The sequence below is a fragment of the Camponotus vicinus genome, unplaced genomic scaffold (genome assembly GCF_025532165.1).
Source record: "Camponotus vicinus isolate PSW18456_S1 unplaced genomic scaffold, iyCamVici1.0 SCAF_2, whole genome shotgun sequence".
Lineage (NCBI taxonomy): Eukaryota > Metazoa > Arthropoda > Insecta > Hymenoptera > Formicidae > Camponotus > Camponotus vicinus.
Window position 1 is genome coordinate 12,682,929 of NW_028141956.1, and position 21,363 is coordinate 12,704,291.

The window sequence follows — 21,363 nt, forward strand, 5'->3', positions numbered from 1 at the left end:
CGAATCATTGAAAAGTGTTTGGCGGATAATCTCATAATAATTGCAAGATTCTGCAATCATGTTTGTTCCCTGTGTCGAACGCAACCATTGTATTGTAGTACAAAACTTGCCTTCGTCGAGCAGGAGGATGAGAGATATCGTCGCCGTCTAACTGCTCGACTTGGGCCTCAGCATAAGGGCGAACGATTACGTTGGGCCATCGTATCGAAGGACGTTCCTCCTCGCTGTGGTAATCGTTCGGACTACTCTCGTAATCGTTCGGACTGTCCTCGCTTCTGCGTAGGTAAATCTTGAATGATATATCTAGCATTTTCGTGTACTTAATCTACCGATTCTCCTACTTAAAATGTTCTCTCAAGCCTCGTCATAGCGAAACAGTGAATAAGCGGATAAACGGTTTTCTTCTTGTATCTTTGATTTTGACGCATGTCAAGAGGTCGGTGTTAAGTCAGTAAGTGTCGGTGAAGTCGGAGAAATTCCTTCTCGCGCTAATATCTATATTGAAACGTCGGGAATGAGAACGAAAGGGAAATGCTTACCGATATGCAGGTTCCTCGTCGTAATCGTGATCCCTCTCGAGATGTTGCGCTGATGCGGTCGTCCTGTCGGCGTGTAAATCCCAATTTTGGGGCCTTCGCACGTCCATCAGTTCTTCGGACGGATCAGACCTTCGACCCTGTCGAGAAGCACCAGTTTGCATGCGACGAGCACGACGCGATATCGTGAACTCGAGAGGATCCTTACCGTCCTTGCGCAACAAATCGGGCAAGATACGCCGTCTGGCGTTTATGAACCAGTTGCAAACCTGTAAAAATAAGTATAGATTGTTTCAATTATTATACGTTTCTTTACTGAATTTTTTAGGATTGTTTAGGATTGTCCATCTTGATTGTCCCATCTGTCAATATCTTTATATCTCATTTCCACGCTTTGATATTTTATTTTTTTAATTTTATATCTAATATTTGTTTCTTCATCTTTCCTGTACTCATCAATACAAGTGTAATTTTCTAAAGATTTAAGATCATAGATGTGTCGCAAACTAGCATTAATCGATATTAATTAATCCCATGAAAATCTTACAAAAAACGCAAAAGACATCTTAGAATTTTTAAAAATTACTCAAAATGACGTATTTTGGATTTTCCACAGAAAATCCGCGGTTGCATAAAAAAAGTTTCGCGAAAAAGTGTCATAAAAAAAAGAAAACAAACATCACACTAACCTGGAGGACCGAGAGCGAGGTTTGCTCGCTGAGATTCGTCTTCTCGGACTCGCTCGGGTAAGCGTTGTACCGGTGCTCGACCAGCCAACGCTTCAGGATGTTCACCGCTTCCTTGGGCAGATTGCCGCGGCGCTTCCTGCGCGAGGAGTCCTGGCCGGACGCGGTGTGGCGATTCCGGCGAATGTCAGGCGATGTGTCCGGCGAGATGTTCTCCGTCTCCGATAATCCGCTGTGATCGTCGTCCGTGCTGCTGGACGCACGAGGCGCGGGTGGCAAGGCTCCCACCGAAGCTCCTGTCGCGGCTGTAGGGCGTCGGTTATAGTACGGAGCCACTGCTAAACAATCATACACATATCATTAATTTATTGGTCGTTTATCTATATATTTTATTTTCGTAAAACGAAGACGAGAAATTCACGCGAAAAACGAGTCTCAGGATTTTATTTAGTCGTTTTATTTTATTATTTTACGTTCATTGACAAATTATTTTTTTTAGGTTTTCTCCCGTGTAAAGGTTGTTCAGTCTTTTTATTGAGTTTGGAAAAAATTCACGGTTTAAATTAAAGAATCGAGAGAGTAGTTTTGAGAAACAGAGACGAATAGTAACTCGATGCATGCTATTAATTTTTTTAATTTCTCGGACAAAAAAATTTTTTTATGCAACATGTGTATAATATAATTAGTGGATGTGTAAAAAACCCATAATGTCACTATATAATATGATTATAAGCGAAAAAAAGATTTAAAATAATAAATCTTTCATTTCAACGAAATAAATTTCTCAAAATATCACCTGTGATATTTCAAATATGAAATTTTCGAATTAGTTTGTTCATAATATAATTGATATATAAACGATAATATCAGTGTGAAGTTTAGTAAATAAAGGATCGACACGCGTATGAATGACAATCAGGTTACTAAGAGCATAAGCTGCTTTCAATCTAACTTGTCAATTACTATCATTCAAGGCTCAAAGAAGTAGTTTGCAGTTGTGGCAAAAATTGTTTTAACATGACGCCCAAGTAATATCGCAAGTGTTTCTAATACGGCTGCTTTAACGCTCCAGTTGAAACGATCAGGATTCGAATAAGAGGACCGGTAATGTGTATAACGCTTGGCTGCAATCGCACTGGTCAACCTTATAACTTCTCCCAATCCTTAAGCCGCGTGTTCTTTCGCTTCTGGCAAACCACTCAGCAGCCTCTCTAAAGATTGATAGTATTGGCGTGATTAGGAAGACAGAATCCGGGTAACAATTCTTGATCTTTCAAATCAAACACTGCGAATCGAACGGCTTGATATCCTGTACGTGTGCTATTTGCTGCTCAGATGACAGAATTCTTTGTAACAGCCTTCCAACTCATCTGTAATACATCTCTGTCTTCATCGGTGAACAAATGGATCAAACCTCTGAGTAATTGCGGCTCATATTGGCTGCAATCAGCGCGAGTATCGCGACAAAACACGCATAATAACGTTGCGGCGCTTCATCCTTTCGAGAGATCTTTTGCTCTTGTAGCTTCCATCAGCTGATCCATGACAGTTCTAACATCTACCTCGTCGGTAACGGAAAGAACGACAGCCCGACAATATTCTAATTCCTGCAACTCATTCGCCGTTCCTTGCGCATTAGAAAGAGCAGTAAGCAGTGCTGGCAAGATCCAATCGATTAATCGAGAATATTTACTTTTATCACAGAGTCATTGATATAATAATTTTATCAATTTTGTCTCATTGTTGCTTTAAAAAGGATTAATCTCATATTAAGAGATCTTAACACGTTAATTAATAATCGAGTTTGAAGGTTGATAGTGTGCTCAAGAATGATAAATTGATAGGACGATAAGAATTAAAGACACGATGACTTTCGATCGTGTAACGAGATAAGAGGAAAACATGTGTGTCCCACCCGATTTGCGAGAGACAGTTTTTATTTCTTCTCTTCGAGAGGCAAACCTTACGCGAGCAGAGGTTGTTTGAGCAGCTAAATAAATAGTAGAATAATAGTTGCCAGTACTTTCACGTACGTCTTTCGATCGATCGGTTCTACTACTCGTATCGTCTTCGTTGCGAGCTCAGACAACTTTATAAAGGAATAGCGTGTAAAACTAATCGTGTCGCGATAATGTGTCAATTACGTGTTAAAGTAGTAGACAGATTCTCGGGTTTTGCGCGAACGCGCCTACGTGTTTCGCGCGTTTCCCTCACGCACAAACGTACGTCGGATTGACCGAGTTTCGCCTTTCATTGAGGCGGCGCACGCGTACAGACGTCCGGATTATGCAATCCAAGGTTACGGGGGAACGAGCGTAAATAGTAAGGTCGTAAGAGTAAGCGAGTTGCAGTGCGAGAGAGGCAACCGACCTCAACGCCTCAAGGAATTTATTTCGGTCGGTGATCGAGGACTTTCGTGATGATTTCTCCTCGATGATTACTCGAGGATGTACCCTGATTCCTGACCTCGACATGTGTACGTATAAGAGGATGCTAGAAAAATTTAAATGGAAAAAAAGATTTTGCGAATTATTTAAAAAAAATGAAAATTGATGCAGAAGATGAGGAGACAATAAGGTATCTATTCTAGTGTATCGAAATTTTTTCTAATTGTTTCGACTTTCCTTTTTCATGCGTCAACTCTAGAGAAGATTTATTACAGGTTCACACACTTTTTGAAATTCTGCTTTTGTTTTCAACGATTAAAATTTCTTAAAGTTTCTTTAATGATTAATGTTTTTGCAGAATGGTTTTTTGAATATGACTTTAAAGCCTTGGTCCGACTCGGTAGTACTGTTGCCGTCATACTTGGGGTCATCTTGACGATTGAGCCATTCTTGATTAGGAGATTTTGTTGCTACTTCTGTGGTTTTCACAGGATTGATAGGATCATTAGTAATATTGCGTGGACTCGCACTTTTTGCACGTAGAATAGTAGAAGAAGTAACAGTCCAGATTCTTATGGTTGTGCTCCATTTGTAAGAACTTCCATTTGTAAAAGGACGAGTGATCGTGCTCCTTGCATTTCGTGCGGAACATGATTGCGCGATTGGATATAGATCTCGTTGATCGGTCAACTATCGCTATCGGCAACAGTCAAGTACGTACGCGAGGTACCAGACAAACTAACGAAGGTCCTCGTTCCCGATCGACGGGCAATAACACAATATCAAATCCAATCCAAATCAAGTTAATCAATGTTGAAGATGAGAACTTTAAAGAAAAAAGGTCTCATTCATGCTCCTATCTTTTATAATATTATACAATGCTTGACAATAATGCTCAATTTCCATTTGAACAACTTTAGTTAGATCAATGTAAAAGTGAAAAGATCTTTTTGTTGGTGCTGCCAAATTCCAAGTTTTTTTATCTCTTGCATCTGTAATTTTCTTGTGCCAAAACATATGTTAAGCATAAACTTATGTTCAGAATCAACAACTCGTTTAATAAATTGATTACTATCTTCTTCTATAAGTCGTAGATACTGGTCAAGATATTGCTCGAGCTCTAAATAACTCAATTTTCAATCACTTCCTTTTTTATTTCAATATATGGGATTGGATTTGATATAGCTGCCCAAGGTGCAGTACGCAAACACATCAAATTAATCAACTGTTTCATTAATTCTGCAGCACTTATGTCAAATCTCTAAGTTATAGCCGATATCATAATTTTATCTCTAAAATATTGTCTTATGTAACTCTGTCAACATTGACCTTTCAATACAATTTATTATCTCCAGAATCAGCGCCTTATCTTTGTAACATGTTAGAAATCAAGATGTGGTAAGTTGTAATCGAGTTTTTCAGTATTTTCTTATTAAAAGATAGACTGCATTAAAATTTGTTTTTTATTAACGATTCAAATGTGTTTTTCAAATTTGAAATAGAAAGTTGTTTAGCATATTTAGAAGGCGTCTCCTCAATTCGTTTATATGTTTTTATTACGACTTCAGCTGTGATGTATATGATGTATATAAAGTGTGTTTTAATATTTCTTCTAACATGATTTTATCTTCATCTCCAATAAGTTTTTGTGAGTAGCATATATCTTGAATAACAGAAGCATAATAATTTTCTCACAATTTAGGACATTGAACATCTTGATGATAAGTGATAAAGTCATATTTTATAAGAGATTTCGATAGATTTAATCTATATAGGAATCGGATAATTTTCTATTTTACGTCTCAAGATGGTTCATTTTGTGTTATCTTATAGATCATTTTTAAAACACATTTGACGTATCAATATTTATAATTAATATCATAAAATTTACGTAATATGTAATTTTATCTTCTATCTGTTTGTATTAAAATTTTGAATGGCTTAAATGAAAAATTCACCATTAAAAACATTATTGATATAAAATGTGTTAATTATAATAAATAATAATGAAGAGAGAGAGAGAGAGAAATTTTTCGTATGCAATATAAATATTTTCAAATACTTTTGATGACATTTAAACAATATTTAGCTTATTATTAATATATTTTAACTGGAATGAAAAATTAGAACAAGCTGCAAAAGCATTGAAATTTTAATCTAAATAAGTGCAAATCAATGCAGTAACGCTTTATTTATATCTTCCTTAGCATATTTTTCTCGATAATCTGCTTATTTCATCAAGTAGAAGAAATATACAAGCACAATTGGCAGAAAGAATCTACGAAATCGGCAAAGCCATTAGTTAATCGATGCGCGATTATTATTAGTTTTTTCCCTCAGCTATTCGTTAGCCACATAATAAACAATTGCACTGCTTTCTATAATATAATTCCTATCGCTATTTCAAGTGAAACCTTTCTCAGAAAGTTTCAATCTTGTCTCACACAAGCTGAAATCCCCGACTTTGATTTATCGGACAATTATTAGGGCTTTGTGTTTATTAGGTACGATTTTTCGAGTACGTATATAAAGTTCCAAACGCCATTCCGTCATGGGAAGAGAATATTAATATAATCTAACATATCCGAGTTAACGGGTCACACAATCGGCTCACGAGCTACGCGATAAATACATATTAATATCACAATATTACGTAAAAATCGGGACGATATCTGCGAAGGGTCAGAAAAAACGTATGCGAGGGTCGCGTCACATTACTAACATTTGCGATGTAGAGTTACAATTTCACACATCTTAGTTATATAAAATGATTCAAAATTAGATTATATTCGTCGATTCGTTCTCTTCGAGATGATTAATAAAAATTTAATAAAAGTCAAGCAATAGAGTGACATTTTCTAAAAACTAGAAATTCGGCAATAAAATGCGAAAAAATAATGCGTGTAATAAGAATGTAGCTACTTGTCGGAGTAAAGAATGTAAAATAATGTACAAATTGTACTTCGTACATCGTGTGCGTTGAAAGGCACACCGCTCGTAAATCATATGGAAATAAACTCTAAGGTCGGTTTCCTTTCCACGCGATGCGGTCTCGCGCATATTGTTATTTGAATAAGATTATGTAAAACTTATGCGGAGGTCGATCCGCAAGCGATGCAAACGTCAAAACGTAGAAACGGACAGGGACAAGCGAGCTGTCATGTCAGACAACAAACATCATACGATCGCATTCCTTTATTAAATTTGCTCACTTTCGATCATGAAATTAAACTTTTATAGGACGATATAATGCAACGCAAATTATAGAGTTCTACAAAAACTATCTTCTCTATTTTATTAGTTAAAAGAACTGAACAAGATTAAGGAAAACATTTAATGATATAAAGAGAGATCGAGATATTTGATGATTTCTGAAAACCGACGTACAAAATTGTATAGTTTATAATAAACGATGAAAAATCTTATCTCTTTTTCTCAGTTAACTTTAACTGATTTTCTTTTATACTGACGGAAATTTAACCGAAGGCGCATATAATTACACCGAAAAAAAATTCTTTTCATCTATTAATATATCGCTGCTAAAAATCATTGTAATTAACGTCTTATTAAGCAACGATCAACACTCATTCAAAGGCATCTTAATTAAACAGCTGAATCACGACCGTCGCTTTTTCGATCGATCGCTGCGAACAATTCGTTGCCAACCGCGACCCTGCCAAGTGTCATTACACTCCGGTATGCCCGGTGTGAGTTTAGAAGCTGGCATTTCGTGTCACTATAAATTTAGCAAGATCCTCGTAGTGTTGACCGTCGTTACGCGGCGCGACGCGTCTAAAAAAATAATCGAGGAGCCAAGCGAAGACATCGATGATGATTGCGGGCGTTCTCGCCTTTAAAATTTATTTGGACGATGCGAACGTCCATAATTACATGTACATCTTATACATTGACGTTGACGATTGACACGATTTACCGAGAGATAACGTGATGATATTAATTAAACGTTACGTATTTCTTCTACAGTCTCAATTTGAGCGCGCGTTGCGTTTATCCTTCTGAATGTATCTCTATAATGATGTTTAAACGTTGATCGGACCATAAATAAACACTGTTGATATGATAGTCACCGACGAAGAAATCGAAAAAGAGTTTTCTTGTGAAATATGTTGATAATAGGAAGGAGACGAAGGTTTCCACTTTCAAGAATATCTTGTTCAGCTCTTACTTAGACGCCCGATTATACTCGGCTAGCAGTCGCACCTATACCTAGGTAGTGCTAGGAAGACTCGTCGTTCTCAAAATAATCTAAGTGTTCCGCGCTGGTCCCATATTTAGCGCGAATATCGAGTACAAGTCAAACAGAGACCGAAGATGGAGCAATATGCGAGCATGAATACACTCCAATTGACAAACAGTTTTAAATTAAATCGACAAACATTTTATATTTAAATATACTCAAATTGGCAAGTACAGAATACGCTGACTGAATCGATTTAGGCGATCGAGAGATAGGTATAAAATTATTTTATCAGAGAAAATCGAGCAAAATCTTATCAAAATTATCTCCAATGTTTAAATATTTTCTCTATATATAGATATGTTGCATTTTAAATATAATCACGTGGAATTAATCAGATAATAGTCCAGATAATATCCCAATCTTTTGGACTAATCAAACAAACAATGCTCAGAGAAGAGACTGTCCCGTAAGCATCTAACTTCGAAAATGTTTCGAGTGTATTTGATTTCAGCGTGACATAATTTTGAATTTCAACGTGATCGAACGCGATACGAATCTCAGGAAATGCACGATGCATTTCGTTGAAAAACAACGGTGTCGATTCCGGAAACGGAATCCACCGCCAGAGAGACTAACGCTAGTGGACCGACTAAACTTAGCGCTTAGAGTTTTGCAGTTACGTAAGGTCCAGTAACCCGACGGCGTAAAATTAGGATAGCTCTCCTTGCTCTTACACGCGTGCGCTCTCTTATTCTTTTTTTTACCGTCCTCGTCTCGTAGTTCAGTATATTCATCCATCTTGCGATTCCGTAACAGAATCCATTACGTCTGATGATGAATAATCTCTTACTCATTCCGTATTTAGCATATTGTAAGATTTATCTAGTGACTTACGTATAAAAAAATTATTATATAAATTATTAATAATTTATATAATTATTAAATTTTTTATTATTAATAATTTTTAATTATAAATAATAATTTATGTAATTATTATAAATAAAAATTATGATAAATTATAAATAATTATTATTATAAATTATTATATATAATTATCTCATATAAGTATCTCTCACATATATACATACAAAAATATTTTAATTAATAATAATTAAATATTGTGCTATTGACAGAAGTATATATACAATACAAAAAATGGAAATTATTACAAAATCGCAAACAATGAAAGTGATATTTGCATTGCAATAAATATCAGTATAAAAGTAACATTCGATTGTGATTTATACCTGTAAGACAATGCATTTATTTAAGTATTTGTGTATTTTTATATGTCGCAGATTTTCTGTAAATTTAATCTTTTCATAATTCAAGGCTTTATAATTCAAGATTTTATAAAAAAAAATAAGAATTGTTTTATGGAAAGATTATTCTTCCAGAAAGGCTATAATAAAATGTATGACACGATATTTAGCATTACAAATAATATCCGAATTGTCTAGCTATATTTTAAACTTTATACGAAAAGCGTGTTAATGATTATATTATAAATTTAAATAGATTGTAAGAATGTGTTAAAGAAATTATTATATGAATATTAATAAACTATCATTTAATACTCATTCATGTATTCTTTTCGTGATGCTCTCTCATCATCGTCAATTATTATAACTGTGTATATCAAGAATTTAATGAGATGCAGTTAATCTTGCACGCCATTCTGTATCGGTCGATGGATTTACATTGAGAAATTAATGATGCGTAAAATAACACGAGCACTCATCATAAGGTAAAGTACAATTTTAATCTTAATTTCTAAAGTCTTCCTAAAATATTAGAGACTGCTTAAATGATTAGGTACATTAAAAAATTTCGAAAATAATTAAGATTTTGTGTAAACACTAAAAAATCCTTTTTGCGAAAAAAAGAATTTCTTCGAATCCTTATATGGGAGACTATATGACACTTTATTTAAAACTACCCTTAAGCCGTAATCAGACTACGGGTTGCGGGCTTCCTTGCGATTGGAGTTGACCAATCAGAGTAGCCGGTCGACAAATTGCTTTATTCTGACTGGTCAATTTCAACTGCAACCGAGCCCACAACCCGTAGTGTGATTACGGCTTTATTCTAAAACTTCAACACGCCTCCACTCCTGAGATGACCTATACAGGATGGCGAAAAATTTTACTTCAGGATTAGAACAGATCAAATTCTAACCATTTCGGATCCTTCTCACGATAGGTTAAACCTATCTGAGAACAAAATGGATGAATAAATGACTAAATCTTTTTGGAAAATTCCGTTTTCAATATTTCCTATACATTTATGTATATGTACATTGTTTATCGGTTAAAGAAATATAAAGGCTGTGGTTCCTCTTTTCTAATTTATTTTATTTTTATTTTATTAATTAACAATGAAAAGAATAAATATGTGCCAACTCTGTAAAAAATTGAAAAATCTTACTTTAATAAGTAATCTACAAAAAATTATAAAATACATAAAGAACATCTTATCATATAATAAAAATATATTATTAAAAAATATAAATATATAATTTGTAAATAATTAATAATTTGAATCAATTAATAATTTGAATAATTTGAACAAGATCTATCAGTATATGAAAAATACTAGATTTTGTTTAAAAAAATAATTTTTCTTTCATGAAATTTGTTTATATCTTTTTTATTCCAGGAAATAATAAAATAAAAAAATGGACCAGCCTCCAGAAATTTTATTAATTTTATTTTTTTTAAGTGAACTTGAGCAAATAAGAATCTATTTGCTCAAAGTATTATTTATTCTTTTCTTTTATAAATGTTATCTACTATCTGTGTTATCTAATTCTAAAAACGATTTAGAAATTCTTATCTATTTTTGTATAATTAATAAGTAAAAGTAGCATTTGTTTTAATTCAAATACGCGTGTCACAGAAAGAAAAATCTGCTTAATAAAAAATTTTCCCTTTTATGGATTAGCATAATGAATATTTATATATTATAATATATTGATGATTCGCAATATGTATGTGTATAAAGTATGTAGATTATATAAATATATGTATATGTAAAAAGGAAAAGGTTCCGCAGGTATCTAATAAAACTTTAAAGCGTGTTCTGAAAATTAATTAAACTTCCTAAAATATTAACATGCAAAATCGTTATATCTGTACTTTAAATCAATGTTTTGCGAAAAGTGAGTCATAAGTTCATGACATATTTAACGTGACAGTTGCAATCACATTTCATTTTCATTTGCCAAAGATGCCAAAAGATATTTTACCGACGTCTACCTAAAATTAACGCGGCACTGCTTCGTTCCGAAAGAAACGATTCTGTAGAAACAATAAAATGTAAAGTATTGTATGATGTTTCGACAGAATATCATGACAAAGATTTCATTATTTTTGTACAACTTTAGATAAAAGAAAAGTTTTAAGAAAAGTTAATGGTTTTATGTTCTTTTCACAATATCTGACTTTCTTTATCCTTCCTTTATACTTCGTATATAACAGCAGGTAAGTTTTCTTACAAAGGGATATTATTGTTTCCATTCAAATGTATCCATTACATTTTATGCGGGGTGGCAGCGGCCATGACCTATCAACTGATTGCGAGCTATCCAGTTTTATGTTTTTTTAATTTCAAGTATAACACATATATATTTTATATATTCCATCCAGAGATATAAAAAGCATATTCATAAACGAGTCCACGACATAATAACACGACTAAAAAATATCTGTACCTAATCTGTATTATATCTTTCTTTTACAAAAGTAGTAAAGACAAATTTACCATCAGTCGAAAAAATAGAGTTTCGTTAAATAGCTTTTCATTCGAGCAAATAATTCCGCTTACGTTGCAAATATCAACGGTTTCACTATCTTAATAGTGGAAAATGATCTCATGAGTGTTTGTAAAAGAAATGTCATCGAATGTCATCGTTTCTAAATCATTCGTCTGTTTTTTTACGATTTTCACAGTGTCCGTGTAAAGTTTAAAAATATTTCAGACAACCTCTTAATCTACAACTTCTTACAAGTATAATTCTTTATACATATGCAAAAAAACAACTTTGATCTTTAATAACTTAACTTTTAGCAACATCGTAAATCCTGCAGAAGCGCTAATCGATTTCCAGAATCCATAAATATGTCACGCGCAAAATAAATTATTTAAAAAATATTTCAACATTATTTATGGTTAAAAATCTTTTGAAAATGCATGAATAAATTCAAAACTGTATAAATATTATTTTAGGATAATTTCTGCTTTAGAAGAATTTTCGAAAGTCGATCAGCATCTCACTTCATGTCTATATGTATGGTTTTCTCAAATAGTATGAACTATTAAATATTTTAAATTTATTAAATTTAAAAAAATTTCTTAATATAAAGAATTAAATTGTATAAATAATCACAAAAAAAGTACAGAAAAATTACTTTATAAAAAAATTACTTTATACTTTGTGACATCAAATAATTCTGACATGTGTAAATTTTTCTCTCATCTCAATTTATAATAACTATTTATAATTTTGCTAATTGTTGTTCTATTTCAATCAGTATTTTGTGCTTTTAAAAAATAAAATTTTTTCTCTTTAGAAAACTTAAAATCCGTCATTATAATAATGATGTAGTAAAATACATATACTTACATATATACTAAACACTTTTTTCAGCAAACTCGTGTGTAGTTAAGGTTTTTATCTTCTTTTTTTAAATGCTTCTTTTATGTTTCTTTTCGTATCTTTCAGAAATGAAGTTAAAGTAATAATAAAAAACTCACATAGCCTAATTTAATATTAATTTTCTGTTAAGAGCAAAAAAATTCGGGATAATTTGATAATTTGATTTTTAATATTTAATTACTAATATTTAATAATTAATCATTTATCCAAATTTAATTTTTTTCGTACTATCGAATTAATGAAAGAGTTATTCGGCTATTAAATATTTACGATTGTATTTAAAAATCTCTTTACACACAATGTTACTATAATATTAATATTACTATATATTTCATTTATGCATTAGATATCTATTTATTTTCAATGTCATTCAAGATAAATTCAAATTAAATAAAAGCACATAAAATTTATTTCGTTCAATTATATCTTATGAGCAAAATGTAAAGCGCTTTGTATCTTTTCATAACTTCTTTTGTGAATCGAAAGTTTTGTTTATTTTTAAGTCCTTTTCTTTTTACAAAAGATGCTTCCTAGAAACTAATTGTCATATTCGGTGGTTCGTGATATTATTTTTTGGCGAGTCATTGAAATCTTGAAAAAACTGTAAGACTTCAAAAACATTGATAGGATGTTTTTGTGATCGAGAAACTACGATCAAGATTGACCTACGGACGAACAACCGAGTACGTTGCATATGGATTCGACTAAGCTAAGATACTAAGCTAATCATCAATATTCAATGTAAAGTATATAGAGAGCATGTACAAACAGATGTCATGGACATGATCGCTGCGATATCTCAGTACAATACGACCGGATGTAAAGGAAACTATAATACCTCATGTACTCTTGATATTTCTATTTTTAAAATATTCTCTAGGCATTTTGAATATGCATAATTTTAATGCAGATGTTACTCACTTGAATAATGAATATTTTTATAATATAGTTTAGTTTTATAGCTATTAGCTTCAACAGCTTGACACATATAAAAGAGAACTCTTACAACTTAACAATAACAAATTTTAAAGATCTTAAAGATGCTCATGATTATATTATAATTTAATTTTTTTATTATATATAACTATATAATTATTTATTATAATTATGGATAAATAAAATTAAATTCCAACCAAGAATATAAGTCTTCGAAAATTGTGTGACAATTTTCGCATTTACCTAGTAACAAAACTATAAATTTTATGTTTAAATTACTTTAAATTATTTATACACTTAAGTCTAAAAGTTTTCGATGTAAGCATAAACAATTTCTTCTCTACTTTTAACGAATAAAAATTCTTTTATTATTTTTCTTTCTTTATTGCAATTTTTCATAAAATTAACATTATATACCTGTAAAGAAAATATTCCAATTTTGATTTCATGTTTAAAAGAATTTCTTACTTTTTTTTATATAATATGCTATATAATATCCTTTTGTCTATTTCAGAAATTATATTTTCAAAAAGATATATATTATTTTATATTGTGCAATGTTCCTATATAGAAATTTTTCTCATAAATATTTATATTTTTTGTATAAAATATAACAAAAGAGCACTTTATTTTTCAGATATACAAGCGCAATTTATTATTAAATTTGTTTTACGATCTTTTTTTGCATATATGTTACATATTTTTTTCTTAAAGTTTGAATTTATAAAGAATTTACGTGACATATGAAGATTAAAGTATTTATTTTAATTTGCTCAAGAAGTTTTTTTATCAGAATTATTTTTATGACAGCATGTTAAAGTGAAAAGAATAAAAATCATATTTTTTGAAATACATTGACTGTCGATAATAAGTGCGATTGATTGTAACTTGCAACTGGAATCGCTTTTCCATTAGTTTTATTAGTTAAGCCAGCTGAACGAACAGATATAAAATCTTACCTTAAATCGAAAATCGACATTTTAAAAATAAAGCCGATCTATCTAGTAAGACTCGACGTTTATTTATTCAAAAAATGGGAAGGATGACTTTCTCTTTCGAATCGTTAATGAAACAAAAATTCTATTAATGAAGAGTTACTGTGTTATCTGGACGTCATCACATATATTGCGATTAGTGTTTCGATACGTCCATCATCGTCACGGAAAATGCTATTTATGCAACAGCGAATACTTGAACATATTAACCTTTCGTCAGTTGCTAATGCTCTCTGAGATCTAGGTCAGTGGCGATATGGACATTTCATCAAATATATATCTTTCTTCATCATCAAAGTTTTTAATTTCGTTATGCATTTATTTAAAAAAATATAAGAAATATATAAAGACGCAAACGAAGCAAGAAGATAATAAACATTGAAATTTAAAGCAGCAATACAATATCTTATTATCCTATAACTCTAAAATACATAGATTTAAAAAATCTGATCTGACATATAGATCGATGTTACTAATTTCGAGATTATTAATAATCATAATTCTATTTTGATAATCATTTATAATTTACTAATGATGTGCTAGAATTTTGCTCATATACGAAATATAATTTAACAATAGCCTCATTAAAAGGAGAAAAATCAAAGCAAAGGATAAAATAGAAATCAAAGTTAGAAAATTAATTCGGATAAATATTGAGGTTCAATAGATTGAAGACGTGAGACAGATAATTTTACATTGAAATATAATGAAGGATAAACAGCCTCGTAGCGCTAACCGGTTTAAAAATAATATCACGTAAACGATATGCACTGAACCATCGAATTGAAAGTGAAGGAGAATGCGCATCGGCGACATATTTTAATGAATAGTCGTGATAAATAAAAAAAATGACAGAGAGTATATGTATCATAGGCTCTTTATAAATTCTGCCTTCTTAAGAAAAGTTTAAACATTTTATTTTATAAGATTTTATAAGATTAATGTTTCATATAAAAGTGTTAAATTTTGTTGCGGAAAGGCTTATTTTTTTCCAAAAGACTTTGATATATACAAGGCAATTCATAATTGCATGGCAATATTTTAAAGATACACACTAAAATGAATAAAAGATGTTATTAAAACACATGAGTCGTACATATATTTTCTGAATTAATAATTAAAAAAAAATACTCAATAATACTTTATTTCAATCCAAACATTTTTTATCGTAGATTTATGAATCTTGTACGCGAGTCGTGTAAAAAAACATGTCAAAGAACAACATCATCGAATTTTGATTATTATATAAATAATTAAGATTTATTTTTCCATAAATAACATGGTCACAGAAATATGTAAAACTTATATTTAAAAAATAACCCCGTTCTAACATATTCTTCTTTGTTTAACATAAAATTAGCAGCTATCTACACATATACATTTTCTTTTTTTAAATTTTACAGTTATACAAGCAGAAGTAACGATAAGAAATATATCTAAAAATAAAGGAAGATATTAGAATTCATACACTGAGAAAAAGGAATTGTTGAATTAAATAAATAACTTTAGTTGACTTCTATTTTGTTAATTCAATGCTAAAATTGTCTAAATAACAAAAAATGTGTTTTAATTAACAAAATAAGTGATTGAGACACTTGAATCAATTAGTTGAATGGGTATAGTTGTATGAACACCATTATGTGTTACTGGAACTAAAAAGATATGTTGAATGAACTGAATCAAAATCTGAGTAACTGCACATATTGTTAAACTAAAAAATTTGGAAAAACAATTTTGATGGTTTGAAACAATCAAATATTCCATTTTATTAATCTTGTTCGCATGTTACGATGAACTAAATCTTCAGTTAGATACAAGATATATTACAACTAATAGTCTGAACTTGATGTAACGAAATAATGATTTGAGAGAAATCATAAAACAATTAAATACAATTTATACATTTAGTTAATTGAATCAATTATTGTATTGAATTTTCTCGACATTGTTGTATCATTTCAAGACCAAAATTAATTGAATTACGATAATATTCATATACTTACACGAGCTTCACGCCTCGCCTCCAGGTGGCAAAAAGGAAAACGCCTAACCCGAAAGTGACATTCATCTAAGACAGTAATATAAGGCCGCGACACAGGTCCCACGAATCATGGCTTATCGATTAAAGAGCGATATTATAGCCGCATCTCCTATAGCTTTTGCAAGGAGCTCCCAGAGCTCCATGTAATTAACAGCAAACGGTTAAGTTTTTTTTTAATTCCATCATATATGTATCTATATACAGAGAACATTAAATCAATCAAGTTTTTGAGAAATGACATTAAAATAAAAATTTAGTAGTTAGCTAACTTGACGAAAAATTATTCTGTTTTTAATGGATATATTGTCATAAGGATTATATATTCGCTTGAACACATTGAAACATATACTTGAAAACATTGAAACATATACACAGAAGAACAACTCATTTACTTCGCCCAAACAGATTTCTAGTTCTCACTATATCTATTTCAGTTGATCTAAAATAATATTTAGTTCAATTAATTACTTTTCATTATTTCAAACAATTATGTAATCTTATTATTCGGCCTGTATATGCTGTTGGCAGCCCGTGACCGCCGGATTTAGTTTATTCAACAAAATTTTCAATGTTTTTACAAAATTTTTTTCTCAGTGTATGTACCTCTTGTACTCGTTCCATAAGTAGTTAACTATTTTCCTTTATAGTTTAAAAACTAAGCTCCGGGCAAAATTTTGCAAGAGGAAAAATCGTCTTAGAATTCATTCAAGAATTTGATATTTTAAAAACAAACATTTGTTCAGAATCACCCTGTATTTCTAATAAGTTCACGTTATTTAGAAATTTCAATTATTATACTTTTATTAAAAAATAACTGATTTCTTTTCATCATTAGATGTTTAGAAAACAATAATTTACATTTAATGGAATCAATATGAGCCAACATTAATTTATTTTATATGGCGGGACATGCAAATTTAGCAAGGCAAAACTATTTCACTTGTAATATCACGTGTTATTTCACGTGTAAATATTTTGCTGTCTTTTTTAATAATATTTCATAATTTTCTATATTAAATATACTAATTTTTAATTTAAAAATTGTTGAAGAAAAACATAAATTTATATACTAAATTTTGGAAAACAGAAGGCAGATTTTACATAAAGTTAGAAAAATATAGTTTCATCTTTTAATTTTAATTAAAAAACTTTTTTAATTAAAAAATTAGATTTTATATGAATAAAACACAAAAGAACGAGAAAAAAAGATAAAATATTTTTACATATATGAACGCAAGAAGAATACTTTTGTTCAGGATCGGGCGCCATAATCCAAATCTAATAACATGCTCAAGTTTTATACTCCATATATCAAACGATAAATTTATCAATCAAGATTGTGTCGAAGTTTCCGATACGGAATGACGATAGTTTTCCACCGATCGACACCCCTGGCGAAGCATCAGCCCTGTCGGAAAAAATTTATAGCCCGCGCACGATTGACGTGAGAGCACGTGGTCGTGCGCTCTTACGAACGTTACGGGGTTTACACGAGCGTTCGCACGGAGACTTCCTGACGTCAACACACGCGCCGGCGTGTCTTTGGAATCATACGCCGTCGAGCTGTACCACGTGCTTCCGACATACTTGAGACGCCTACGCTTTTGTCGCGACTGTCACGTTGGTATAATTCGTCAAAAAGCGCGTGATTCTAATAGCGATCGAGGAAACGGGTATCAAATGAATTTGCCAATATCTTACGACATTTAGTATTTTTCGATGTCATGTGACAATAAAGTACGATAGGATCTTGGCGTCATGGATCTTGTGTAATAACATCGTAACGGATCTTACGGAATCGATAGTATCTTTGGGGGGAACTCGATTAAAATTAAAATAAATTAAATAAAATTGAAATTTCAAAGCAATAGCAATAATAAAATTGAATTTTCAAAATTGAAATTTAAAGTTAAATAAAATTGATATTTCAAAGGAATAACAATAATAAAATTGAATTTTTAAAATTGAAATTTGAAATTAAATAAAATTAAAATTTCAAAGGAATAACAATAATAAAATTGAATTTTCAGAATTGAAATTTGAAATTAAATAAAATTGAAATTTCAAAGGAATAACAATAATAAAATTGAATTTTTAAAATTGAAATTTGAAATTAAATAAAATTGAAATTTTAAAGGAATAACAATAATAAAATTGAATTTTCAGAATTGAAATTTTAAATTAAATAAAATTGAAATTTCAAAGGAATAATAATAATAAAATTGAATTTTCAGAATTGAAATTTGAAATTAAATAAAATTGAAATTTCAAAGGAATAACAGTAATAAAATTGAAATTTCAAAGGAATAACAATTGACGTGACAATTACATATGACATATCGTTCTCTTTCTCTCTCTTTCCCTTTCTCTCTCTTTCCCTTTCTCCCTCTTTCTCTCTCTCTCTCATACAAATATATTATTTCTACATGAATCAATATTAATAATCAATATAAATAAATGTCATAAATTAAAACACACAATTAATAACAAGAATTATTAAATACAATTAAGACTTTCAATTAAAATTATTTATATCGAAAGTTTCAAACTGTGTTAGCAGAATTAGCAAAATAATGCATATTGACAGATGTCACAATTCCGTCCATGTGTATAATAATAATAATAACAAATATGTAAAAAATAAATATAAGATATACGAAGGAAAAAAAATAAGCGGATTAAAATATAAAAATATAAAAGCTCTGTATATGTGTATAAGTTCTGTAATTTTTTTTTTACTTTTCTTCTGCGATTCTTATTTATTATAAATCTAGAAAATCTCTCTTAAAGAGAAAACCTCGATAATCTTCTTTTAAATTCTTTAAAAATCAATAATCGACATAACGCTAATGTGAGCGAGTTATATTCAATGACACGATAGAATTTTCGACGTATATCGTATCGGCAGGTGTCTCGACGAAAAAAAATCATCTGTGAAAACGACTGTCACGTCCGACATATTTGAGTCTCTCCGTACTTTCGCCGATTGACAACAAAAAGTTACGCTTGTTTCATTGAACGCCCCGCGTTTACGACGCGACCGTGACTCGCGCGCCGATCTATTAACATATACAATCGCGTGATATAATCCGCGTGTCGGTCACACACACACATTTTATGAATATAAAAAAAGGAAATCTTCGCGCACGATCCACGCGTCATCGTCCGACATTTTCGGCAGATGAAGCGGAACAATTCGAAATCCGCCATTACTGTCACTAACGCACGATCTGTCACGACGAATCTGTCACCAGATGTAATCGTCAACGGATTTGCTTAAACTCGCATTTAAAATTACAAATAACAGCCGCTCGAAAAATTAACGCGAGATCGAAAAATTAAGACCTTTCGTTGAAGAATAATATATTCTCTCCATACCTGGTCTGTCATTGCCCATTCTTTGCTCTAAATGCATGGCGGCTGGAGGTAGCATTCTCTTTGACGCTTCAATGTCGAAAATTCACGTGGGTAGGTTCTTAATTAGGGGTCTCTGATCTCTGTACATATATACACACTTTACGGATTTCTATCCTTTTTTAAGACACACGATAGCACTCTTTTGTCTAAGCTCTTGATCATAAATTATACATATATACACTTGTCAATATAGTTATTGTCGAGCTATTCCTTCTCTTTCCCTCTCTTTCCACTCCAGAGCGGAACGTTTTCACCGATATCTCCGAGCTAACGTGCTCCGATATCTAAAACGATGTTTTCTTACGCGTCGTAGATACGATATCGTAAATTCCAAGTTTCCATCGATATAAAAACTTTCCCAAAGATCAGCAATGATACCTATCGTTTCGAATGTTTGATCGACAAGACGTTTCGACTCGTCAGCTGTTCCAAATGTCAAAAATGACAGCTGCGTCTCAGTGATCACCCGCGTACAATTTCTCTCTCTCTCGAGTCCTTTTCTCGATTACGTCCCGGCTGCCCCGAGACGCGAGGATGATCCCGCCCGAATCTTCGCGCGAACGTTTAGAAGCCGCAACAGCCGTGCTCCCGCTTCGACGCGAACTTGTGGAAGCGCGTCGCTCGAAAACCGGTTCGATTAAAACACGAGCGTCCGATCTGGATCGCGAGGCGATGACGATGGCGACGATCGAGAGGACGACGCGAGGACGACATCGGCATTGGCGACGCGATCGCCAGGCCGTATCCTCGGCGCGGCTGCATTTGACGCGGCGAGCCCGACGCCGACCGCACCGTCCGTTCGCGAACGTCCGGACACGATTGCCACATCCGAGTGTCTCTCCCGCCCCTCCTTTCGCCGATAACAGAACGGACGATCCAGAGTGTCCGAATATCGCCACCGCGACCGCGTTTCTCTTTCTCTCTTTTTCTCCTTCACTCGCGAGGACGCGGACGATCCGAATCGTGTTCCGCTCGGCGCGCGACTGGCGGGAGAGAGAGACGCGGCTTCGCTTTTACCCCCCCTCTATCTTCCCGCGATCGGAGCAACGCGACAGACGCGCACGCACACATGCGACGCGCTCATTACGTCACGCACTCGTAACGATAGCAGAAGTAGAGATAGGTAAAGTCATCGCGGAGAGTTGGCGGGAAAACTTCATAGTCGCTTAAACGAAAATTGCCGCGAAAATATTCTTTGTCTCTTCTCTCGATTCCTTCTACCTCCCTTTCTCATTCCTTCTCTCCGTCTCCTTCTCATTCGAAATATATTTAACGGTCGAAATGCGCTGCATTTATGTATCAAGAGAGCCACGTGGTCGTGTATAACGTCGAGTATCACGCGCGACATTTCTCTAGTGAAAATTTGGGAACGCTTCGAATTTAAATTTATTTTATCACGTGTGCAATTTTGTGGAAATTCGTAATTATTCAGAATTATATTAAATGAATAATATAAAATGAATTATATAAAATACACAGGTAATATAAAATGAATTATATAAAATAC

At 32.2% G+C, this 21,363-nt stretch overlaps 1 protein-coding gene and 1 pseudogene across 7 annotated transcripts in view; both read right to left on the minus strand.

Annotated features, from left to right (window-relative positions):
- The window catches only part of LOC145967467 (uncharacterized), a 48,010-nt gene that overhangs the window by 2,932 nt on the left and 23,715 nt on the right, over positions 1-21,363 (minus strand). For 2 of the 7 annotated variants that reach the window (XM_083092388.1, XM_083092386.1), the window contains exons 3-5: positions 1,226-1,557; positions 540-805; positions 111-275 (exon numbers count right to left, since the gene is read on the minus strand). In XM_083092388.1, coding sequence (XP_082948514.1) covers positions 111-275; positions 540-805; positions 1,226-1,557 — 763 coding nt within the window. Of the gene's footprint in view, positions 1-110; positions 276-539; positions 806-1,225; positions 1,561-19,817; positions 20,828-21,363 lie in introns of those variants that run through there. The other 5 variants (XM_083092387.1, XM_083092384.1, XM_083092385.1 and 2 more) reach the window with 4 other exon arrangements.
- On the minus strand, positions 1,573-8,608 carry LOC145966270 (DNA-directed RNA polymerase III subunit RPC3-like; annotated as a pseudogene).